General features: G+C 48.9%; 7 protein-coding genes across 7 annotated transcripts; 3 read left to right on the forward strand and 4 right to left on the reverse strand.

The window, feature by feature from the left end:
* Positions 1-3971: 3971 nt before the first annotated feature.
* Positions 3972-4196, reverse strand: N7489_003206 (uncharacterized protein; the record flags this gene model as incomplete). Its single annotated transcript, XM_056708961.1, has 1 exon — positions 3972-4196. One exon carries the CDS (start codon positions 4194-4196, stop codon positions 3972-3974), a length of 225 nt encoding a protein of 74 aa, XP_056573263.1.
* A 2403-nt stretch (positions 4197-6599) lies between these two features.
* On the forward strand, positions 6600-8018 carry N7489_003207 (camp independent regulatory protein; the record flags this gene model as incomplete). Its single annotated transcript, XM_056708962.1, has 1 exon — positions 6600-8018. The coding sequence occupies one exon, from the start codon at positions 6600-6602 to the stop codon at positions 8016-8018; it is 1419 nt and encodes a 472-aa protein (XP_056573264.1).
* A 1466-nt stretch (positions 8019-9484) lies between these two features.
* N7489_003208 (uncharacterized protein) lies at positions 9485-10050 on the reverse strand (the record flags this gene model as incomplete). Its single annotated transcript, XM_056708963.1, has 3 exons — positions 9485-9610; positions 9775-9881; positions 9954-10050. 3 exons carry the CDS (start codon positions 10048-10050, stop codon positions 9485-9487), a joined length of 330 nt encoding a protein of 109 aa, XP_056573265.1.
* A 302-nt stretch (positions 10051-10352) lies between these two features.
* Positions 10353-10710, reverse strand: N7489_003209 (uncharacterized protein; the record flags this gene model as incomplete). The annotated part of the gene is made up of 2 exons (XM_056708964.1): positions 10353-10447; positions 10503-10710. 2 exons carry the CDS (start codon positions 10708-10710, stop codon positions 10353-10355), a joined length of 303 nt encoding a protein of 100 aa, XP_056573266.1.
* A 195-nt stretch (positions 10711-10905) lies between these two features.
* On the reverse strand, positions 10906-12264 carry N7489_003210 (uncharacterized protein; the record flags this gene model as incomplete). Its single annotated transcript, XM_056708965.1, has 2 exons — positions 10906-11217; positions 11296-12264. 2 exons carry the CDS (start codon positions 12262-12264, stop codon positions 10906-10908), a joined length of 1281 nt encoding a protein of 426 aa, XP_056573267.1.
* Positions 12265-13175: 911 nt separating this feature from the next.
* N7489_003211 (cardiolipin synthase) lies at positions 13176-14712 on the forward strand (the record flags this gene model as incomplete). Its single annotated transcript, XM_056708966.1, has 5 exons — positions 13176-13357; positions 13408-13512; positions 13592-13911; positions 13984-14248; positions 14586-14712. 5 exons carry the CDS (start codon positions 13176-13178, stop codon positions 14710-14712), a joined length of 999 nt encoding a protein of 332 aa, XP_056573268.1.
* A 1435-nt stretch (positions 14713-16147) lies between these two features.
* On the forward strand, positions 16148-20818 carry atrF (ABC drug exporter AtrF; the record flags this gene model as incomplete). The annotated part of the gene is made up of 1 exon (XM_056708967.1): positions 16148-20818. The coding sequence occupies one exon, from the start codon at positions 16148-16150 to the stop codon at positions 20816-20818; it is 4671 nt and encodes a 1556-aa protein (XP_056573269.1).
* Positions 20819-21043: the final 225 nt, after the last annotated feature.

Here is a 21043-nt window from a genome sequence, read left to right on the forward strand (position 1 = left end):
GTGCATATATGCGTGTTCTTGGTCTCCACATATCGGCAATTCTGAATTGAGGTTGCAGTACAACATAACGCGGCGCTGGAGTGACGATGTATGCCGCATTGCCTAGGTGGGCGACATACCGGACCTCTACGAAGTACGTAGTACATTATATGGAGTACTTTCTCGTGCATACAACATACAATGTAGTTCGCCTCATACCCTTTTTGAGTCCGGATCGGTGGGACTATTTAGTGGATCATGATCTACAAGTGTACTCGGTTCACATTCCTTGTTCCATTGTGCGTTAGGTATTCAAGCCTTCATAGAGAGAATCAATCACAAATTCAGGAACACATTAATTGCCAGAGGCTATTGGGATATGCACCGCATATCCTGGACTACCTCCTTCTGAGCCCGCCATTTACCAATAGACTGAATAGCGTGATGATCTTGAAGATCTCACTTTAGCGATTTTATTTGACTGATATCATAGCTTTATGCGCCCCATGATACTATAGATATCCACTATATGGATACATAGCGACGTGTCTCAACGTCGTGGTACTCACCGAGCACTTTGTATACTAAGCTTAAGACTGTCCCCAAAGTCCGTATGTATGTAGAGAGTCTTGTATTGTTATAAGCTTAGTCGGATAGTTATTGGCGTCCATAGAGCCGCCGTTAGTACTGTGGCTGTGCTCGCAGCTTGTCTCGCAATCCCTAGCCTAATTTAGAGAAATAGTGATCTCTCTATTAATAGTGGGTCACCGGCATTTTGATACATCCTGATCAGATCGTGAAGTATGATCCCCATAACTATCGCAACTTCCTACCTGATCTCGAGTAGTTAAACCTTAACTTTGAGGAGTTCTAGTTAGCTCGCCTCTCTTCTATTATCAAAGAGAACGGGAGGCCAAGGAAGGGGGTTGCTTTTCTCTTTACACCGGTACTCCGTACACTTCTCGGGTATACTTCTCGGGACTATCACGATAATTCATTTTCATGACATATAATCTGGCCTTCGAAGGAAATAAATTGAATTAAGGACCGAAGAGAAAGCAAAACCCAATACAGAACAAGAATAGATGCCTTGTTTCATATTAACCAAGTTTCGACCCTCAACGGAGTACTTTGTACTCCGTACACCATAGAGATGATAGGAGTGAGTCATAATATGAGAAATTCCTCGTATTTTCTGATACCTACAATGTACGATGTACATCTTTCCATATACAATTCTAGCATACCGTTCCCCTCGGCTTTTCAAAAAAAAAAAAAAAAGGAGGCAAGTCGGACAGTCAGATACGAGCCGTAGCGCTGGGACTCTGAACGATCCCCGCCAAGAGTCCTTCTGACCACATGGGCGTGAGCGATCCCTTGTGTGTGACACGCCAGTGACACGCCAACATTAACTATCAGTGGAAATTACAGGACTCATTGGATTCATTGGACTCATTCATGTTTCCATATCCACCCGATCGCCTGGTTTGACACGAGGATCACGGGGCCTGATGCCTTGATATACGAGGTGGAGATAGATGCCATGGTAGAAATTATACAAATGACCCGATGTCATTAATGGTGTCTTGGATTATTTGCCTCTTGCCTCTTCCCCTCTTACATTTTGCCTCCTGATATAGACGGAGTACGGAGTACCTGAATAAGAACTAGCCCATTGTTCGATGCACAGACGAGCGGGATCGAGCAGAGCGCACCCACCAAACTCCCCCAAAACGGAATAAATAGACGATCGCGATCATCATGATCTCACCCACCTTCTTGGGGCTGACAGCAAATTGTTTCCACTCTCGACAGTAAGTCATCCGACGTTACTCCGTAGTTGTACCTTCAAACCACTCAAGACTCAAGTTAAGCATTGTTGCCCTGACATGACTACCGGGCACATCACTGTACGGATCCACACTCTGAGCTAAAAGAAAACAATAAGATATTAACTTCCCTATCATGTTTGTTACAGGTGGCTGGGATTCTGACATAAAAAGCAATATCCAAACCGCCAATAGGCAACAGGCAATCGGTAACCAGAATCAGGGGTAGAGAGACGCCAGGGCGGGTGGACAGCACTCGGTCCCAAAAACAGTCTTCGGGATTGTGGACGGATTAGGGAGGTGGCACCATTGCCCTTGTCCTTTCCCCATGATCTCTGTGCAATGTACGGAGTATGTTGTATGTAGGGGCTTGTGCTTGTGGCACGGTGCATAAAGTGGTGCATGTGTGGATGCACATGCAATGCACATCTCGCTTGATTGTACGGAGTACTCTGTGCTCAGTGTAGAATAGTATCTACAGTTGACGGAGTACTAGAATAAGGATTGTGTATGTAGATCATACTATCTCCAGCTATGTTGTATACTCCATACATAGAAATTAATATATTATAGTGTAGAGTTTCACCGAGCCTCCGAAAACACAGCTACAATCCGCCGAAACCACTCAGTGGACCAAACCGGATCTTCGTTGACGCCAAGTTCCCTAATGATGATCGCCCCTTAGTGCTAGACCCTTGAGAGTTGCGGCATTTCTTAGTTTGTTCCAAAGGAAGCATAGTACGGACGCCACCGGGACTAGTAGGATTAGTGTGAGTTATTTCTGTTTGGATTTTGCTTCTTCAAGGTGCGTGCATGTGCCCATTATTACCTATGTGGCTTTACGGAGTCCTGTGCCTCTGTGCTTCCTGTGCTTCCTGCGGTGTCAAGTTTGAGGCGATCTTCGTATCGGCGTCGCTTCTAACCCCAAACCGGTTTAGAGCTGATTATTGAGGAGTACAATATAGGTACGGAGTACAGAGTAGAAGTACTTGAATAAGAATAAAAATTCATTTTTATTTTCTTCACTGTGAAACTCTACCTGACAGGGCCTACATGCTTATTACCGCTATTCACCTACCCGTTCAAGCGTCTAGCAGCAAACCCCACCGGTAATCTACGGAGTAATAATCCTTCTTTCGCCCCGAGTGTCTGGTATGGGTGTGCACTGTCCGTGGATGTGGGTTTCTCCGAACGAATAAGAGCCAAGAGATCGACCAAGAAGTACATTTCTCGATGATCTTTTTGAGAAAGATAATGTCACCGAGATCGCCCGTGGGAACGCCTACCTAATAAGGATCTCCCAAGCCACCACATTCCCGTAATAGTACGGAGTACGGAGTACGGAGTACCTAGGAACAGACTACACAATCTCAGAGGTTATGATATGATTCGCTATGGCATTTGTGGGGTAATTAGATTGGAATGCCAAGCTACAGACTACGTACAAGATAGTTTTTCTCCTTCCCGTATATTGGGTACCTTTGCTAGCCTAACCGCCAACGCTAACCTCCCTTTACTTCTCGTAATCGGAGTCTAGTTGTTAACTCCCCGCGCTTAGAGCAATCCTTGGCCTGTGATGGGCTGTGCAGATTATCGATGATCTCAGAATTCCGGTCCAGAACTTTCGAATTCTTTTCCTTTTCCATAATTATTGTTTTTGTTCGGTGTGCTCCTTCCTGATTCTTCCGCCTAGACTTGATTTCTATCCGGGGACTTCGGCGATTATACGGTCGATACATCACATTCAGCGCGTACGTTACGTACTCGATTTATTTTAGAGAGAAAATGAATATATCTCTATGTTGTTTTCTTTTCTTATAACGAAAGTCCATATATTGACATCTGTCATTCGCGCCAATTGAGTTTCAACAAGCGTGGCCAACCACTCCTCTGGGACCTCCAATCGTGACTTTGAAAACTATATGTAACGGAGCACTGTCCTCCGACCACTACTAACGTTCTACGATGCTATCAAGTCCAGCCCTTCTCTGTGCTATGTACTACATGACTGCTCCGTATGTACTCCGTACACCTGTAAAAAATAATTATTTTCCCATTTTCTCCCAAAATTCGCTCATTATCCCTCTACCTCAAACCTGAAAACCGCCGATCCTAAATCCTTAGCTCCATGGCTCGACCGGGGTGCATAGCCCAGGCCACATGTCAATGTCGAGTGGCTGAGACCAAGGTGGTCTGTGGTTGGGTCTGTGGTTGGGTCTGTGGTTGGGTCTGTGGTTGGGTCTGTGGTTGGGTCTGTGGTCTTGGTATGGGCCAGGCTGAGACTTCTGTGCGTGGCAGTGTGGCCTGGATCTGCTGAGGATCTCCCGCGAAAGTTTTGGCCATCCAATCGAACCCCAGTTGTAATTTCTTGGTCTGACGGTTCTGCATTGGGTACGGGACCCTCTTCCCTTCCTAAGTTTTCGAGAACCGAGCCCTGAGAGTAGAGCCCGAGAAAATAAAAGTAAAGTAAAATGAAGTTACCGAAAACTCTCTCTAAAGCCCGGAAGCCTAACCTTCTTTCTTTGTTTGTTTTCTCACGTTCCCCCGGTTCTGCACATCCGTTCATGCTGATTGGGATTATGTTTAAATGGATGCCGGTTTGATACCCGAATACTGTATACCGAGTACATGCGACATACATATGTAACACATGTAGGTATACATAGTATACATAGTATACATCTTTGTATGTAGATTGTATACCACCAAATCGACGGGTCAAGGCGGAGATCTACCTTGGATTGGTTGCGCTCAGTCCTCTTACAAGTTCTCGTTAGGAAATTCCATCGACCGTCAAGATGGGAGACCAGTCATGGAGCAGCAAATCCAACCAGAAGGTCACCGATGCCCGGACCCGGAGAAAGCAATAAATAATTAAATAATTAAAATAACTAAAATAAAGAAATATAATAATCACCACCAGTGTGATGGAACTTCACCCGCGTCTGACTGGCTACTCCAGACCGTGGAGGATCTTGTTCTTGACTGCCGTTGGAGGATCATGACCCATCCGGAGTTCGAGGTGGAGGTCAATTTTTCAATAGCTCGGTATGGCGCGCACTGTCCATTCCGCTGGGAAAGAGATTAGTGGTCCACCCCGTAATGGGACGAAGAGATGACGCCCTTCGGAGGATTGGGATCCTCTTGAGGTTCCTAAGGTTAAACCAGAACTGTTTTGAGACAAAAGTCGATCCTTTCTCTTATGGGGCGTGAGATTGGAAAAGTGGGGAAAGGGAGGAGAACGAGCCAATGAAACGCAAACTGTGACATCCAGGGCTACTGCCCACAGCCCCAGACAAGTCCTGTACTTTCCACAACTTCCTCGAGAAAGACCGGCACATGCGATGATCTGCTTTGTTCTTTCTCTTTCTTTCTTTCTATTTTTTTTTTTTTTTTTGAATGTGGCATCCGCTGAGTCAGAATCGACCTGCAAGTGAGGTAGACTTTGGTATATTGTCCGTTGTACAGGGTCAAAATCTACTTGGGGCTACCTTGACTTCTGGTATACGATGTCACGGCGACCCTCCGATCCTAATCCACGGCTCCACCGGGATCACCCATGGGACGGGGAGTGATTGTATCTTGACTTGTTCTATTCCGCTTTTCTTCTACTTTGTCTACTTTGTGTACTTTGTTTTAACTATACTACATAGTTTATATATAATATTGTCTACTAGGATAATATCTTTAATATAGTACATATTGATGTAGTCTTCTAATTAAAGTGAGACTGTACCTGCTTTTCGCGGAGGGTTTGGTGAAATCATGACTTTGATGTTTCATTCTCCGTATTTCTCCGCTCCCCCGAATTCCACCGTCTCCTTTTTTTTCTTTTTCTTTTTCGATTTTCTTTTCTTTTTCTATCTTTTTTTTTTCTGGTTCAAATAGACCAAATCCAGGCAAATGAAATTAACGAAATAAAATAAAGATGAAAATGAAAAATGAAAATTAAATTAAATTAAAGCACCAAAACATAATATCGCATGTCATATCTGTCATTGATACTCCAGGCCTCAGCATTCTGTCTACCACCATCCAAGTACACTTTCCAACCCTCCGAGTTTTTAACATTAACATTAACATTAAGCCATTAGACTCCCGGGTGCCCATGCCATACTTCTTCTGCAGGGCTGTCAAACTAGGTATAAATTGTATAAACTTGATATAAGAATACAATGGGACAATCCGATAATGGTAATGGATAATTCAATAATCCCAAAATAATCTAAATATTGTAAATAATCTAATAATCTAATAATCTACAAAATGATTATCACACTGTACCATGATTTTCCCTGTGGAGATATCACCACTCAGACCTTCTCTTTCCCCCCTTCTTTTCTTACTTCCCCTCTCTGACACTTAATTAGCCAGGGTCCCCATTTAGGTACATAGTTATTCCCTTCCCTCCCTTCTCTCAGTGGATCCAGAAAAAAAGAAAGCTTGGGAATTGCCGCAACTCAAACCGTGGAACGGGTTTCTAGTAGATCCCCATCTTTCTCTGATCGAATCGGTGCAACCTGTTGACTCGCTGACTTGGACTCGAAAGGGCCCGTGCTTCTGGCCGATCACGATCCCTGGGAATTTCTCCAACTGAGGGGTCCCAACTCAAAACCCTCCTCTTCTTCTCCATACCCTGGTCGATCTCTTAGCTTAATTCTTTTTCCTTTTCCTTTTTTTCCTTTTTTTTAAAAAAAAAATACCCTTTGGACAATTTGATCGGGGAATATATCACTCGCAAAAGCCCGGGGGGTTGCACCTGGGATTGTATCTCTTCCACAACTCTACATCATGGTGAACGGGACCGCCGCCGTGTTAGAGCCCACATTCACCGGGTATGTCGCAACCACTCAGGACGCCTTGATCCTCTTCGAGGCATGCTTGACCGGTGTCTTGCATCATGTCCCGCGCCGCCCTCACGACAGAGAACGCAGTCATCTCGTGCGCAGCGGCAGCGTCTTCATCTACGAGGAAAATGCATCAGGCATCAAACGCTGGACCGATGGCGTCACCTGGAGTCCCAGTCGCATTCTGGGGAACTTCCTCGTTTACCGTGAGCTCGACAAGCCATTTCCTCCTGGGGAGAAGAAGCGCGCCATGAAGAAGGCCACTCGACGACCAGTGCCAGCCGGGCGGCCGGGCGAACCTTACCCGCGACACGATAGCAGCCAGGGCTATTCTCCGACATCTCCTGGCTCGGGGCCCTTCTCAGACCGTTCGTCCCATCAATCGGAGCTTGAGCGGGCATTGGTTGGATCCCTGGTTGATTCGTACGGCTTCAAGGATTCCGGGTTAGTCAAGAAGACGATGAGCGTGACGGTTTTGGGCGTGACCCACCATTTGGTCTCATACTACAGTGTGGAGGACGTGATGCGCGGCATCCTCAACCCACCCTCGATGGTGGATTCCCTACGCTTTATCCGACCCCGCACCGAACTCACCCAGAAACAAAGCTTCCGTTCCCCGATCGACGAGCTCGAGGCCAACGCCGTGGAAAACCAGGAGCCCTCCCACGCTGCTCTATACGGATATCGCCCGCAGATGATGGCCCCTCCCACGTACGCCATGCCAACCCCTTCAAACGACTTCTACATGCACCCCACTCCCTACGCCGCCACACATCCCCCGCAGCAAGGCCCGATCCAGGGATACTCGATGGGCGCCCCGATGGCAGCCCAAACCGCGCCAAACCCATACCTGCCAAGCCCAGGCCAAACAGCCATCCCACCGAAGCAGGAGGACTATCACGCATTCCGCGCAGGGCCTTATGGCGGCAGCATGGACTCCATGAGCGCACACAGCATGGCCTCCATCCCGGGCAGCATCAACGCGGGGCTGTCCAGCTCACTCAACGAACGAAACAGATCCACCTCGGATCACAGCCCTTCCGCTTACCGCAATTCTTCCATCTCTTCGCGCAGCCAGGCCACTGACGCTACTTCCCCCATGGATCCATCAACACCGGCCACCTACTCCCGCGGCAGCTTCAGCATGTCCGGTCAACTGGAGAACCCACATCCAGCACTCGATCGCAACATGCCTGGTCTGGATGCTAGCGTTCGTCGCGAGTCAAATCCTATTCATCCGTCCTACTACACTGCGGATCGCTCCCAGTACTATGTACCCGCGCCTTACGCTGCCACGCAACCTATGTCGACATGGACGACTACGGCGGCGACGCAACCACAGATGGCGCAACCTCAAATCTAATCTCTTGATACCTTTCCGTGTCTTTGGTGTTGCTTATGGCCATGGAGCGTGGGAGTCAGGGCGGAATTTTGTTTCTTGTTGTTCAACTTTTCCCAACTTGCTTTTGCTTTGTTTTTCCTGGAGATAGACCCTTCTGTTCTGTTATGTTTGGGAGGAAAACGCCGTTTCATTGGCTACAATATATGTACCTGACAGCGGCCCCTTTCTTGTCTCTTGTCTATATGGTTATGGTCTCTTTGCTTTATGGTCTGTTACGGAGGTGGCTCTTTTGTCTTTTTTCTTTTGCTTTTTACAGTTTTGCTTTTACTTTACCCCCTTCGTTTGTCTTTTTCTTTTCGGTGGCTCTATTGATTCTGTTCTGGGAATCCGGGTGGGTGGCGTTCTTTTATTCCTCACGATGTCATGCAAAACAACCCGATAACCCCAAAACGGTTCTATTCTTTTATTACTACTTTTACCTTTGGACTCTGATTCCTACTTTTTTACTTCCTTGCTCTCTTCTATATATCTATTTGCTGCCAAGGCCGCTGTATGTTTGTCTGCAATCACGGTGTCCAATGGTTTCTTTCCCATCTGGTCTGGGCGGGTTCCTGTTCTTCCTCTATTCTCTGTTCTATTCAGTTTCACGAGGACGGGTTTTAGTGATTCCCATCTCATTCCATGGCCAGTGATCAAAGATTGCTTCAATGCTCCCCCTTTTTTCCTTGCCTGGTGCTGGGAGCTGGTTCTGGGTATTATCAATACGTGCGTGTACTTCATACTTGATTCCTTGTTCGTCTATAGTATGGATTGTAGGCTCTGTGCACTAGTGGTGGCTTTTTGATATTCCAGTTCCAATATTAGCTTCTTCTGCACGACGGAATGTGTCTATACTCTGTATTGTATATTCTTTCTAGATGTTATATTCTGTATTATATACTTTGCTGTTCGCCTCTGTCTTCCCTGCTCTGTGCTCTTATTGGCATAGTACGTGATGCGGGTTATGAGTTTAAGATTCCGTCTTCCCTTTCTCGTTCAGTTTATCTAGTCTCATAGTAACCTTAGAAGTATTGAAGTATCGCTTCTCTCCTGGTTATGTTCTGTGTTAATTGCTTCATTGGCAATTAATCATATTTTAGGCACAGTGTACATATATATCGAGGTACGGTACAGCTTTGTTTAAATATACCTTTATCCGAACTACATCCATAATATGTTTGGGCGGCATAATCCTTAAGCAAATACGATTGTCTACTATGCCTGGAGAATATAGAATCAAAAATCGTGAAATCATACTCAGCCAATATTTATACGCTACAAGCACCTTGAACAGCCTTCCTTTTCAAACCCCAACCCTCTTTGAACATCCGTCAATGTCTGAGATTGATCTTCATCGATGTTTAGGTCACTAATATTTGCTCTGTGCCACAAGATACGTCTAGTCGAGTATTCCGAGAGGCTAATCTTAGATGAAGATGCACAGCATTTCATTTCTCGAACATGTTCTCGGACATGTAATTCTTGACCAACTTCCCAATGCCCAGATCCGAGGGTCCTTGCCGCTTGTTTGTCGCTGTGTCTGGCTTTTTAACCTTTTCTTGTTGCTCTTGGTACTGTTGTCGCGCGCCATTAGCTCTTTGAATGGGACAGAGGCGACATCTTCCCATCCTGCTTCAGTTTGGGAATGTCAAGATTGACCCCCCACTCTTCGTCTGTGTCATTTATTCCAAGTTAGCTCACTTCAGTATCGTTAGAAATTGGAAAGGTGATATCTTACCATTGTGCTGCGCTCTGGTGGAGCGAGGAGGTAGCTCTGACTGAGGATCACTGCGTTTAGACTGGTCTCAATGAAGAGACAATTGATTGATCGATATTGCAGGTTTGCTTGATGAAAGAATCTAGCCTCTTAAGAGAATCTCTCTGTCCAACTCTGCGTCCGCATGCTCGTACTCGTACCAAAATCCGAGTTTTCAAGGCCAAGAGCCCGAATCCTCGTAATTCTCAATGTCTTTAGGGTCACAAGCCAAAGTTGTTGGAAACATTTCTCCAGCATTTCTTTGTACTATGCCCTAGAGTGTCGTTTGGCTTGTAATTTCGTTCTTTGGCCAGTCGGGCGGATGTCCGGGGATCGGAGCGGTTTCGGTTGGGGAGCTGCTCCCATCTTGCGTTTCGTCTCGGATTGAGTGAGGGTGAGGTAAATGCCGAAGACGCTTTCGTCAAAAATAAGACGAGAGACAAACGAATCAAGTCTCATCGAAGCAGATGATTGACATCTCAGCACAGCGCATTTGATCGAGATAAGACAAGACGGAAGTCCAGATAGACAACTCGAACTGGCACATGAAGTGCACATGGTTAAAGTCCACTCCACTCCAACATGCCGTGAGCGAAGTCTGAAACTGACTGCAGAAGTGCCATCGCCGCGGTCGGAATGGCTTCATCTTCAGCTTCTGGATGTTGAGCGATACACTGTGGCCTGGGCCTTCGAGTTAATACCACTCATACCTCTCCGATGACCACGAGCACCACCAACCGAATCCCGCCTCGCAACGCTTCTGGGAGTCCCAGGCGTGGGGATCGGAATTCTTGGAAGATGAGGCAACGTGTGATATTCCTCCTCGTCACCAGGACCAGCGTCAGGGCCATCCCCCTTCGTGATCTCCGAAAGGGTGTAGCTTCGCTGCTGCGGACGCGCGTCCGTATGCGGGACCATCGTCTGTTAGCCTTGGCGAGGAGGTTGTGGGGGTGTTTAATGTCCCGCTCGCCACGCGTGTGCTTGGGAATTCCCGTGCTTGCGTGCGCCGTAGGCTTGGGCTGCGGCGAGGGGATAGAGGGGAGGGACCCTGTCTTATATGTGCGAGGTTGGTGAGGTGTGTGGTGGAGGCGGGGTCAAGGTGGAGGTGGAGGTTCATAGGGATGGAGGTGGTGGCTGTCTGGGGGATGGTGGAGGTTGTTGGTGCTGCGTGAGGGTGAGGGTGGGGATGACGTGTTTTGGGAGAGGAGTGACTTTGGCTTTGGTTTTGGTTTTGGGAATGGGTTCCTTCCCCCTCGGCTGGATGGTCCAGAGATTTTGTAGGGTCGTCTGCAGGAGGCTGTTCTGCAGGGAGAGATTGTTCTGCAGTTGCTGCTGGTACGGGTTTGGGTTGAGAGACCCGTACTGTCCTGGGTAGGTGCCCTGGAAGTGATCCTCGGGGATGCCGGTCTCGGCTGGGATTTGGATCTGAGACAAGTATCTATTAGTCTCGGCTCACTTTATATGAACTGATAAATACATTGGCCACTTGACTGTTCAACATACCTGACGACTGAACTTCCTTCCCGGCATGGCGATGTACTCATCGAACATGCTCCCGAGTTCTGCAAAGTTGAACCCGCGCACCGGGTCCACGGGCTCAAACCGTTGTCCGACTTCTTGTTGGAAATTGACACCCCGGCGCGGCAAAGGTTGGTACTCTGGCAGTTTCAGCAGCAAGGATGGGTAACTGCCAATCATCGCGTCGATGACGGGGTCGACATCGATCGACAGGGAAATCTTGCTATTTGCCGAGGGTTTTTGAACTAACATGACAAAGGTAAACTCGCGCGGCAGACCGGACCGCTGGACATTGTTCTCTTCCATGGACCAGACGATTTTACCAGCTTGGACATCGAATTCGCGGCCAGCTGGGTGCTTCAAAGTACGCGCGGAGCCTTGGATACGCATCATCTCGTAGCGCTTGTACCGGCCATTGAGGCTCCCCGAGGGAATGACGCTTGCGCTAACGGGCATCTCCGAGATTCCGAGGGACCCAGCCAGACTGAATGTCCACTCCATGGTCTCTGGAGAAACACTGCCATAGATCAGATGCGGCGCATGCATAAGGAAGCGTGGATTACCGGGTGGATACCCATGAGGGTATAACTTTGAACTTGAAAGATCACGGTTTCCATGAACTGATACACTAATAGTGGCGGACTTGATGCGGTGCGTGGTAGTGTGTGGCGAATGAAAGGTGAATGCAATGGCGAGGAAATCCACGTGCTTGGCGTCCTCATCTGAGACAGCGTCGTTGGAGTAATATCCATGCTGAAGGCGTTGGACATGTCCGGTGATATAAGCATCGCCGGGCAGTCGGCGCTCATAGATGAGAGCACGGTTGAGAGTTAGGCGTGGATCCGCCTTATTTGGATCTGGTGGTTCCTTTTCTTTGACTGGTGGTACACTGCAAATTGGAGTTAACGAGCGTGAGTCCGAGACACGCTCATTTTGAACAGAAGTAAACGACATCGTGGCGTTCGCAAAGCGATAAGACCGCAGTTTGGTTCTCGCTCTCCATCTGGCTCTTGAGGCTCCTTATAGACGCGGACGCGGGTAATTTGACTTGGCCTGTGTGGCATATTGTCCTATATAATATTATATATGACTACTTAGACATGGGTCAGCATTTTCTTTGACGTTTTTTATCACCTGGGGTTCTAGGTCACAGGAATGGCGGAGGTTATCAGGTGAGCATAGGCTTGATCATGATCACTGTGACGCAACCCCTGGCATCTGGAACTTAAATATGATATTGTCATTTTCAAGGATGTGCAATTCAATAGAGACAGACGCATTGCCATATTAATTATATACGGAAGTAGGAGAAGAAGAGGAAGGATTGTTGCATGTGGAGGATATAGAGACGGGCGGATAAACCATTTATCCGGCTAGAAACTCATCGCCGAGGTGCAATCTCCAATGTTCATCTTTAACCTCAGGCGACCGTGACCTAGAACTTTTTGGTTCTAGCTCATTGGATTTCTGGTAGAGCTGATATACATTTTGTCTTCTCTTATATGTATGCCCTATTCACCCAAGTGGCCCCGAATTCTGACATTCCAGCTAACAATCCCTAGATTGTGTTTGTACTATATAGCATTCTGTCGTTTTATTTGCATTTCCTGCGCTATCGGCTTGTTCGTTTGTTTTATTCTTGTTTGGGGTTTCTGATTTTGCAGGTTTACTAGCAATTGTGCGACGCGACAGCTTCTGTTCTTCCCCCTAGCTGATCACTTGCACCGAATCACCATTGCATAACCCGAAACCACCGGGTATGCACAGTTGAAGCTCTTGGCTGAAAGCTTGTGACTATTCGTGTCGCTGGTCAATTTCGAGTTTCTACCTACGCCTGCCGTTGTCACCTTTGTGCTGGTGTCACCATGATTGGCTCATGTGCTGCGCAGTTATCCCTTCGGGCGAGGCAGCAGGGATCCCAAGTTCTGTTCAAGAACGCACGTCTTTCTGCTCGGTCAGATTTGTTCAAGACTGAAGCTCTTCGGGGGCGTAGATTCCGGTGTCTATCTACATCAGTCCAGTCGACATTAAACCGAGTACCAAATGGGTATGGTCGTTTGCCACTTCTTCATTTATTCAATTCTAACTGTTCACTAGAGGATTAAAACCTCGTTGTCTGCAGACGAACGTAATCCCGCCATCATTCTTCACCCAGCAAAGATGGTCCGGGTCAAAATCGCCAGAAAACAAAACCCCTGAACAGTAGGTCTACAGCCTTCAAACCGAGATACCCAATACCCAAACGGGACATAGGCCAAGCAAAGCAACTAACCCAGCGTAGACCCAAGGAATCCAAGAAAACCCCTGTTCTATCGCGGATTCCTCTACCAACCTCCCATGAGAATATCTACACTGTGCCCAACATTCTCACATTCTCCCGGCTAATCGCCGCCCCAGTGGTCGGGTATCTACTTGTCCACAACTACCACACAGCAGCTCTATCCCTGTTTGCCTACGCAGGCATCACCGATCTTGTCGATGGCTACATCGCCCGGCGGTATAACCTCCAAACGGTGGTTGGAACCATCATCGATCCCATGGCCGATAAGCTATTGATGACCATTGGTGTTGCGTGTCTCGCCGTGAATGGCTCCCTTCCTGGTAAGTCTCCTCGTATTGAGCACTTGATGGTATTTGGATATGGGCATGGACATGGATTGACGCATTGAATAGTCTGGCTCGCTGTGATCATCCTCGGTCGCGATGTTGGTCTGGCTATCTCGGCTATCTACTATCGTTGGATTTCGTTGCCTGAGCCTAAGACTATGGCCCGGTACTGGGACTTCTCGCTGCCCTCGGCGGAAGTCAAGCCTACTGAGATCTCGAAGATCAACACTGCTCTGCAGCTGGTCTTGGTGGGTAGCGCGATTGCGCTGCCTGTGGTCCCTGAGGCGTTTGTCAGTGCTTGGCATTTGAGCGAGGCTATGACTGGATTCCAGTAAGTTTGATCTTTTCATCCGTTTTATACCAATTTTTTTTTTTTTTTTTTTTTTTTTGTTCTCGTCTTGTTTTATGTGGCACGCCGGTCCTCAGGTCGCCCGACCTAAGGCACATTGGAGTTGGTTTCAGTACATACGACCATAGGGTGTGGAAAACAGGGCTTCCCGTCCGCTCAGCCGTACTTAAGCCACACGCCGGTGAGTTAGTAGTTGGGTGGGTGACCACCAGCGAATCCTCACTGTTGTATGTTTTTGTTTTGTTTTTGTTTGTCTTCTTTTCTACTTCGCTTTTTCTAAGGAACTGTTTCATTGGGTCTTGCTGCTAACTAATTCCAGGTACCTCGTTGCCGGCACCACACTGTGGTCTGGACTTAGCTATGTCTTCTCGAACAACGCCGTGAAGATCCTTTCAAAGGAAGAGATCCAGAAGCGAGTTGCTCAAGCAGCTGCTAAGCGCAAGTAGCGATCAAAAATAGCACATAGGTAGAGTTAGCAGTTTTACTGTATAGTATTCAAAGTTTGATTTTTGCCGCACAAGTCAGACCGTCTTTTTCTAACAAGGATTGCGCCTTGAACATGCATATAGATTTCGACGGGTTTCTATGGATTGAGATATGAACCACATGGGTGCCTAAAAGTAAGTGTAGCGTGCATATCTGCATGTGATATATCTGACATGGCAACGTGGGGGTACATAGTTTGATATAATAGTTTAGCAGGGAGCCCTGGTTACCTATGTTAGATGTGAAGGTGCTAGGGTTAAGTTTTCCTATTTTCCTATTTTTTTAAAAAGACAAGTGATTGTATAAACTACGGAGTACTCCGTACTATATAAATACTATATATTTATATGTGGAGAAGAAAACGAACCCGATGGAACCGATGGAACCATCTGCCGAGCTCTCGGCAGTGTGAATTAGGAATTAGGTGTCTAGGTGTCCCGATGTTTTTGCGAACCTAGGTCGCTTAGATCGAAAAAGTCAGATTACCAAGATCTCTTAGAGTCGGGGTACGCTTTGGGCCGAGTGGATCAATGCGACTTTGGGAAAGTCGCCGAACTATTCTAGTACATACTCCGTGAGTTAGGAAGGCGGGCCGGTAGCGTACGCCACACCGATTTGATATTTCTTTGTTGTATATCCTAGTATTAGGGGACTTTACAGGGGTCTATAGGGGTTTGACCTTGTTAAAAAGCATTCATAAGCAAGATTGTTAATCCATTCTACAAGGGTATAATGGTATGAAAGAAAAAAGCCGAAAAAGAAAAAGAAAAAAAAAGAAATCGTCGGAATATAAAAGCCGGCCCCACGTGCTTGCATAAGCCTCCAAGAGGTGATAAGGCGATAGGAATGGATATTCCGTTTGATGACAAGCCGAAGAGCCAATCAACAGCCAGCCAGTCACCTGAAACTCGGGGCTAAGCCTAACTCCGTGAAGGCTTGAAAATTTGAAAATTCTTTTTCGCCTGAACCGACCCGATCTAACCTGTTTCGGCCTGATTCAACATGATTCAACCTGACTCATGTACTCTCCGTGACTCCACTATAGCTCTTGAAGTCGAGACTCTGCTTCATTATCTCGCTTATGATTCGACGTTCATCTTAGTTCTTCCAAGGGTCCAGAAATTTCCTTTTTAGCGACTGACAAATGCACCCGGGGTTAAGTGAATATTCTGACATCCTCCCAATATAAACGCCGTTCAGTCCTCTTTGCTCTTCTCCTTAAATCTTTCCTTTATAATTCTCTTCTTTCTTTATAATTCCTGTTTACACTCTCCACTCCTTTTTTTCCTTCTAATTCTATTCATATCACCTCCTTTAATTAGCCTGGCTATAACATAATACATATTTATCTGCCATTGAATGTTACCGGAGAGTAGAACCTACCCGAGCCCCGACATGGAGGGCCATTCCGAACAGTCGCATACCGTCTCGGATTCCCAGGCCCATGCCCAGTCCTCCAGGCAACAACCCAGCTCAACTGGCGAGACCTACCACCATGATGCAAGCTCCGGACCCACTACGGAACAAGTCGACCAGACCACCGAAGCTCCCATTGATGCAACTTTAACCGAAAGCTCAACCGCCAGCTCGTCTGTAAGCGATGAAGATGGCCGCTGGGGAGAGCAGAAGGCCGGAAAAGCCGTGTCCCGCAGCGGCGCTATGGAGGACATGGAAGAGATGCGCCGCGAACTCACCCGTCTCAGCCTGAGTCGCACCCGCTCTGCCACTAAGAGTATTCGTCGCCGAAAGTCGCAGGCCAGCCGCCGCGATGAAGAAAAGGCTCAGGACGAAGAAGAGACCGAGGACGAGGCTGCTGACAGCTTCGATCTAGGTGAGTTCCTAACCGGTGGTCATCTGGAGCGTCGCACGACCGCTGGCGAACCCGCCAAGAAGGTCGGCGTTGTCTTCAAGAACCTTACCGTGCAAGGCGTGGAGACTGGCGCATCCTTCGTGCGCACCCTCCCCCAGGCTGTGGTCGGTACTTTCGGCCCGGATTTGTACAATATCGTCTGCCGGTTCGTGCCGCAGCTGCGCTTCGGCAAGCACCCTCCTGTTCGCGATCTGATCCATGATTTCAACGGCGCCGTGCGCGAAGGTGAGATGATGCTGGTGCTGGGCCGTCCCGGTGCTGGTTGTAGCACCTTCCTCAAGGCGATCGCAAACGACCGTGGTGCTTTCGCTGGTGTCAATGGCGAGGTCAGTTATGGTGGTCTCTCCGCCGAAGACCAGAACAAGCACTTCCGTGGAGAAGTCAACTATAACCCGGAAGACGATCAGCACTTCCCCTCCCTCACTGTCTGGCAAACCCTCAAGTTCTCCCTCATCAACAAGACCCGCAAGCATGACCGGGAAAGCATCCCCATTATCATCGATGCCCTGCTGAAGATGTTCGGTATCACTCACACCAGGAATACCCTCGTTGGCAACGAGTACGTCCGCGGTGTTTCTGGAGGTGAGCGCAAGCGTGTGAGTATCGCAGAGACCCTGGCCACCAAGTCCTCAGTGGTCTGCTGGGATAACTCGACTCGCGGCTTGGATGCCAGCACCGCACTGGACTACGCCAAGTCCCTCCGCATCATGACCGATGTCAGCAAGCGCACTACCTTCGTCACACTGTACCAAGCTGGAGAAAGCATCTACGAGCTCATGGACAAGGTGATGGTCATTGATGAGGGCCGTATGCTCTACCAAGGTCCAGCCAATGAAGCACGACAATACTTCGTCGACCTGGGCTTTTACTGTCCCCCGCAATCCACTACAGCCGACTTCCTTACTTCGCTCTGCGATCCCAATGCCCGTGAATTCCAGCCTGGCCGTGAAGCCTCCACCCCGAAGACTGCCGAGGAACTTGAAAACGCATTCAAGAACAGCCTGGCCCATAAGCGTATCTTGGAGGATGTCTCCAGCTACGAGAAACGTCTCCAAGACACCCAGCAGGAGGATACCCGCCGCTTCCAGTCCACCGTCGCGCAGTCCAAGTCCAAGTCCGTCTCCAAGAAGTCGCCATACACCGTTTCGTTCGTGCGCCAGGTCATGGCTTGCGTGCAACGCGAGTTCTGGCTGCTCTGGGGTGACAGGACCTCTCTCTACACGAAGTATTTCATCGTTATCTCTAACGCCCTCATCGTCTCCTCCTTGTTCTACGGAGAATCTCTAGATACTAGCGGCGCTTTCTCGCGTGGCGGTGCTCTGTTCTTCTCGATTCTGTTCCTTGGCTGGATGCAACTGACCGAGCTGATGCCTGCTGTCACTGGGCGCGGCATCGTCGCTCGCCACAAGGATTACGCTTTCTACCGCCCCTCGGCCGTCTCCATCGCCCGTGTCATTGTCGACTTCCCCGCTATCTTGGCCATGGTTATTCCGTTCACGATTGTCGTCTATTTCATGAGTGGTCTCGATGTCACGGCTTCCAAGTTCTTCATCTACTTCCTGTTCGTGTACACGACCACCTTCTGCATCACCTCGCTCTACCGCATGTTCGCTGCGCTGTCGCCGACTATCGATGACGCGGTGCGTTTCAGTGGTATTGCGCTGAACCTGCTTATTTTGTTTGTCGGTTATGTCATTCCCAAGCAGAATCTTATCAGTGACTCTATCTGGTTCGGGTGGCTGTTCTATGTCAACCCGATCGCGTACAGTTACGAGGCCGTCTTGACGAACGAGTTCTCAGATCGTGTCATGGAATGCAATCCATCCCAGCTTGTCCCACAGGGTCCCGGTGTGGACCCCAGGTACCAGGGCTGTGCTTTGACTGGATCGACATTAGGCGAATCATCTATCACCGGATCTCAGTACTTGACTGCCAACTTCCAGTTCACGCGCAGCCATCTCTGGCGTAACTTTGGTGTTGTCATTGCCTTCACTGTGTTGTACCTCCTCGTTACTGTCATCGCTGCTGAGGTTCTGTCGTTCGTTGGTGGCGGAGGCGGTGCTCTGGTCTTCAAGAAGTCTAAGCGCACTAAGAAGGTCGCTGCCCCGGCCACCAACGATGAAGAGAAGGTCGCCAATGCAAATGACAACGCCGCCCTTGCCCGTGGCCAGGCCTCTTCTGATAATGGTGCCTCTTTCAACCGTCTGTCCTCAAGTGAGCGCTGCTTCACCTGGCAGAACGTCGAATACACTGTCCCATACGGCAACGGAACACGCAAGCTGCTCAACGGTGTCAACGGCTACGCCAAGCCCGGTGTCATGATCGCCTTAATGGGAGCCTCTGGTGCTGGAAAGACGACTCTGCTCAATACTTTGGCCCAGCGCCAGAAGATGGGTGTCGTGACTGGTGATATGCTCGTCGATGGCCACAAGCTGGGTCCTGACTTCCAGCGTGGCACAGGTTTCTGTGAGCAAATGGATCTGCACGACAATACCGCTACTATCCGCGAAGCCTTCGAATTCTCAGCCATCCTCCGCCAGCCGCGTGATGTCTCGCGCCAGGAGAAACTCGACTACGTGGACCGCATCATCGACCTTCTCGAACTCGAGGATATCCAAGACGCCATCATCGGCTGTCTCACCGTCGAGCAGAAGAAGCGCGTCACCATTGGCGTCGAACTTGCAGCCAAGCCCAGTCTGCTTCTGTTCCTGGACGAGCCCACCTCCGGTCTCGACAGTCAAGCCGCATTCTCCATCGTCCGCTTCCTCAGGAAACTCTCGCAAGCCGGCCAGGCCATTGTCTGCACAATCCACCAGCCTTCCTCCATGATCATCCAGCAGTTCGACATGATCCTCGCTCTCAACCCCGGCGGCAACACCTTCTACTTCGGACCCGTCGGCAAGGACGGTTCCGCCGTGATCAAGTACTTCGGCGACCGCGGCGTCGTCTGCCCTCCATCCAAGAACGTCGCCGAGTTCATCCTCGAAACAGCCGCCAAACCAAACCACCGCAACGGCAAGCTCCTGGACTGGAACGAAGAATGGCGCAACTCTGACCAAAACCGGGAAATGCTCGCCGAAATCGAGAACATCCGCGCCGAGCGCAGCAAAGTGCCCATCGAGGAAACCGGCTCCGCCCAATACGAATTCGCCGCCTCAACCTTAACCCAAACCACCCAGCTAACGAAACGCCTCTTCACAAACTACTGGCGCGACCCATCATACTACTACGGCAAACTCTTCGTCTCAGTCATCATCGGCATCTTCAACGGCTTCACCTTCTACAAACTCGGCAACGACGTAGCCTCAATGCAAAACCGCATGTTCTCTGTCTTCCTAATCATTCTCATCCCACCCATCGTCCTGAACTCCATCGTGCCGAAATTCTACATCAACCGCGCCCTCTGGGAAGCACGCGAATACCCATCCCGCATCTACGGCTGGGTCGCCTTCTGCACCGCCAACGTCGTCTGCGAGATCCCAGCAGCTATCATCTCAGGCCTGATCTACTGGCTGCTATGGTACTACCCCGTCGGATTCCCCACAGACTCCTCGAACGCAGGCTACGTCTTCCTCATGTCGATGCTGTTCTTCTTTTTCCAGGCTTCGTGGGGCCAGTGGATCTGCGCCTTCGCGCCTTCCTTCACCGTCATTTCCAACGTCCTCCCCTTCTTCTTCGTCATGGTCAACCTGTTCAACGGTATCGTCCGTCCCTACGCCGATTACCCCGTCTTCTGGAAATACTGGATGTACTACGTCAACCCCGTTACCTGGTGGCTGCGTGGTGTGCTCTCGGCGGTTCTGCCCGATGTCCAGATTGAGTGCGCCCCGCTCGAAGCTACTCATTTCAACCCCCCGCCTGGTCAGACTTGTGATGCTTATGCTGGTGGCTTTGTCGAGACGGCTAAGGTCGGTTACCTCGTTAACCCCCAGGCTACCGCGGACTGCCAGTACTGTCCCTACACGGATGGCGTGCAGTATATGGCGAACTTGAATGTTCATCTTGAGGATAAGTGGCGCTGCTTTGGGATTTTCCTTGCCTTTGTTATTATTAACTGGGCTTTGGTTTATTTCTTTATCTACACAGTTCGTGTGAGAGGCTGGAGCTTTGGTATTGGTTCGCTGTTTGGTGTGGCTGGACTGATGGTTGATCGTGTGAAGGGGTTGTTCAAGGGGAAGAAGAGTGATGAAGCCTAAAGGCTTCAAAAGTTTGGTGTTTGTTATTTTCTTTTTTTCTTTCCTTTTTCTTTTTTTTGATATCAACATGCATTTACATAGGGCGTGGTTTTGGATATATCGGGGCAAGACAAGCTTAGAAGCACACATATTACATAGTTAGACATCATATTGCATTTTGGACATTATCTGTTTTCTTTTCTTTTTTTGGTTTTTGTCCCTCTTGTCTGTTTTCATTTCAATGTC

Source organism: Penicillium chrysogenum (assembly GCF_028827035.1).
Source record: "Penicillium chrysogenum strain IBT 35668 chromosome Unknown utg000001l_segment0_segment0, whole genome shotgun sequence".
In the NCBI taxonomy this organism is placed as follows: Eukaryota; Fungi; Ascomycota; class Eurotiomycetes; order Eurotiales; family Aspergillaceae; genus Penicillium; species Penicillium chrysogenum.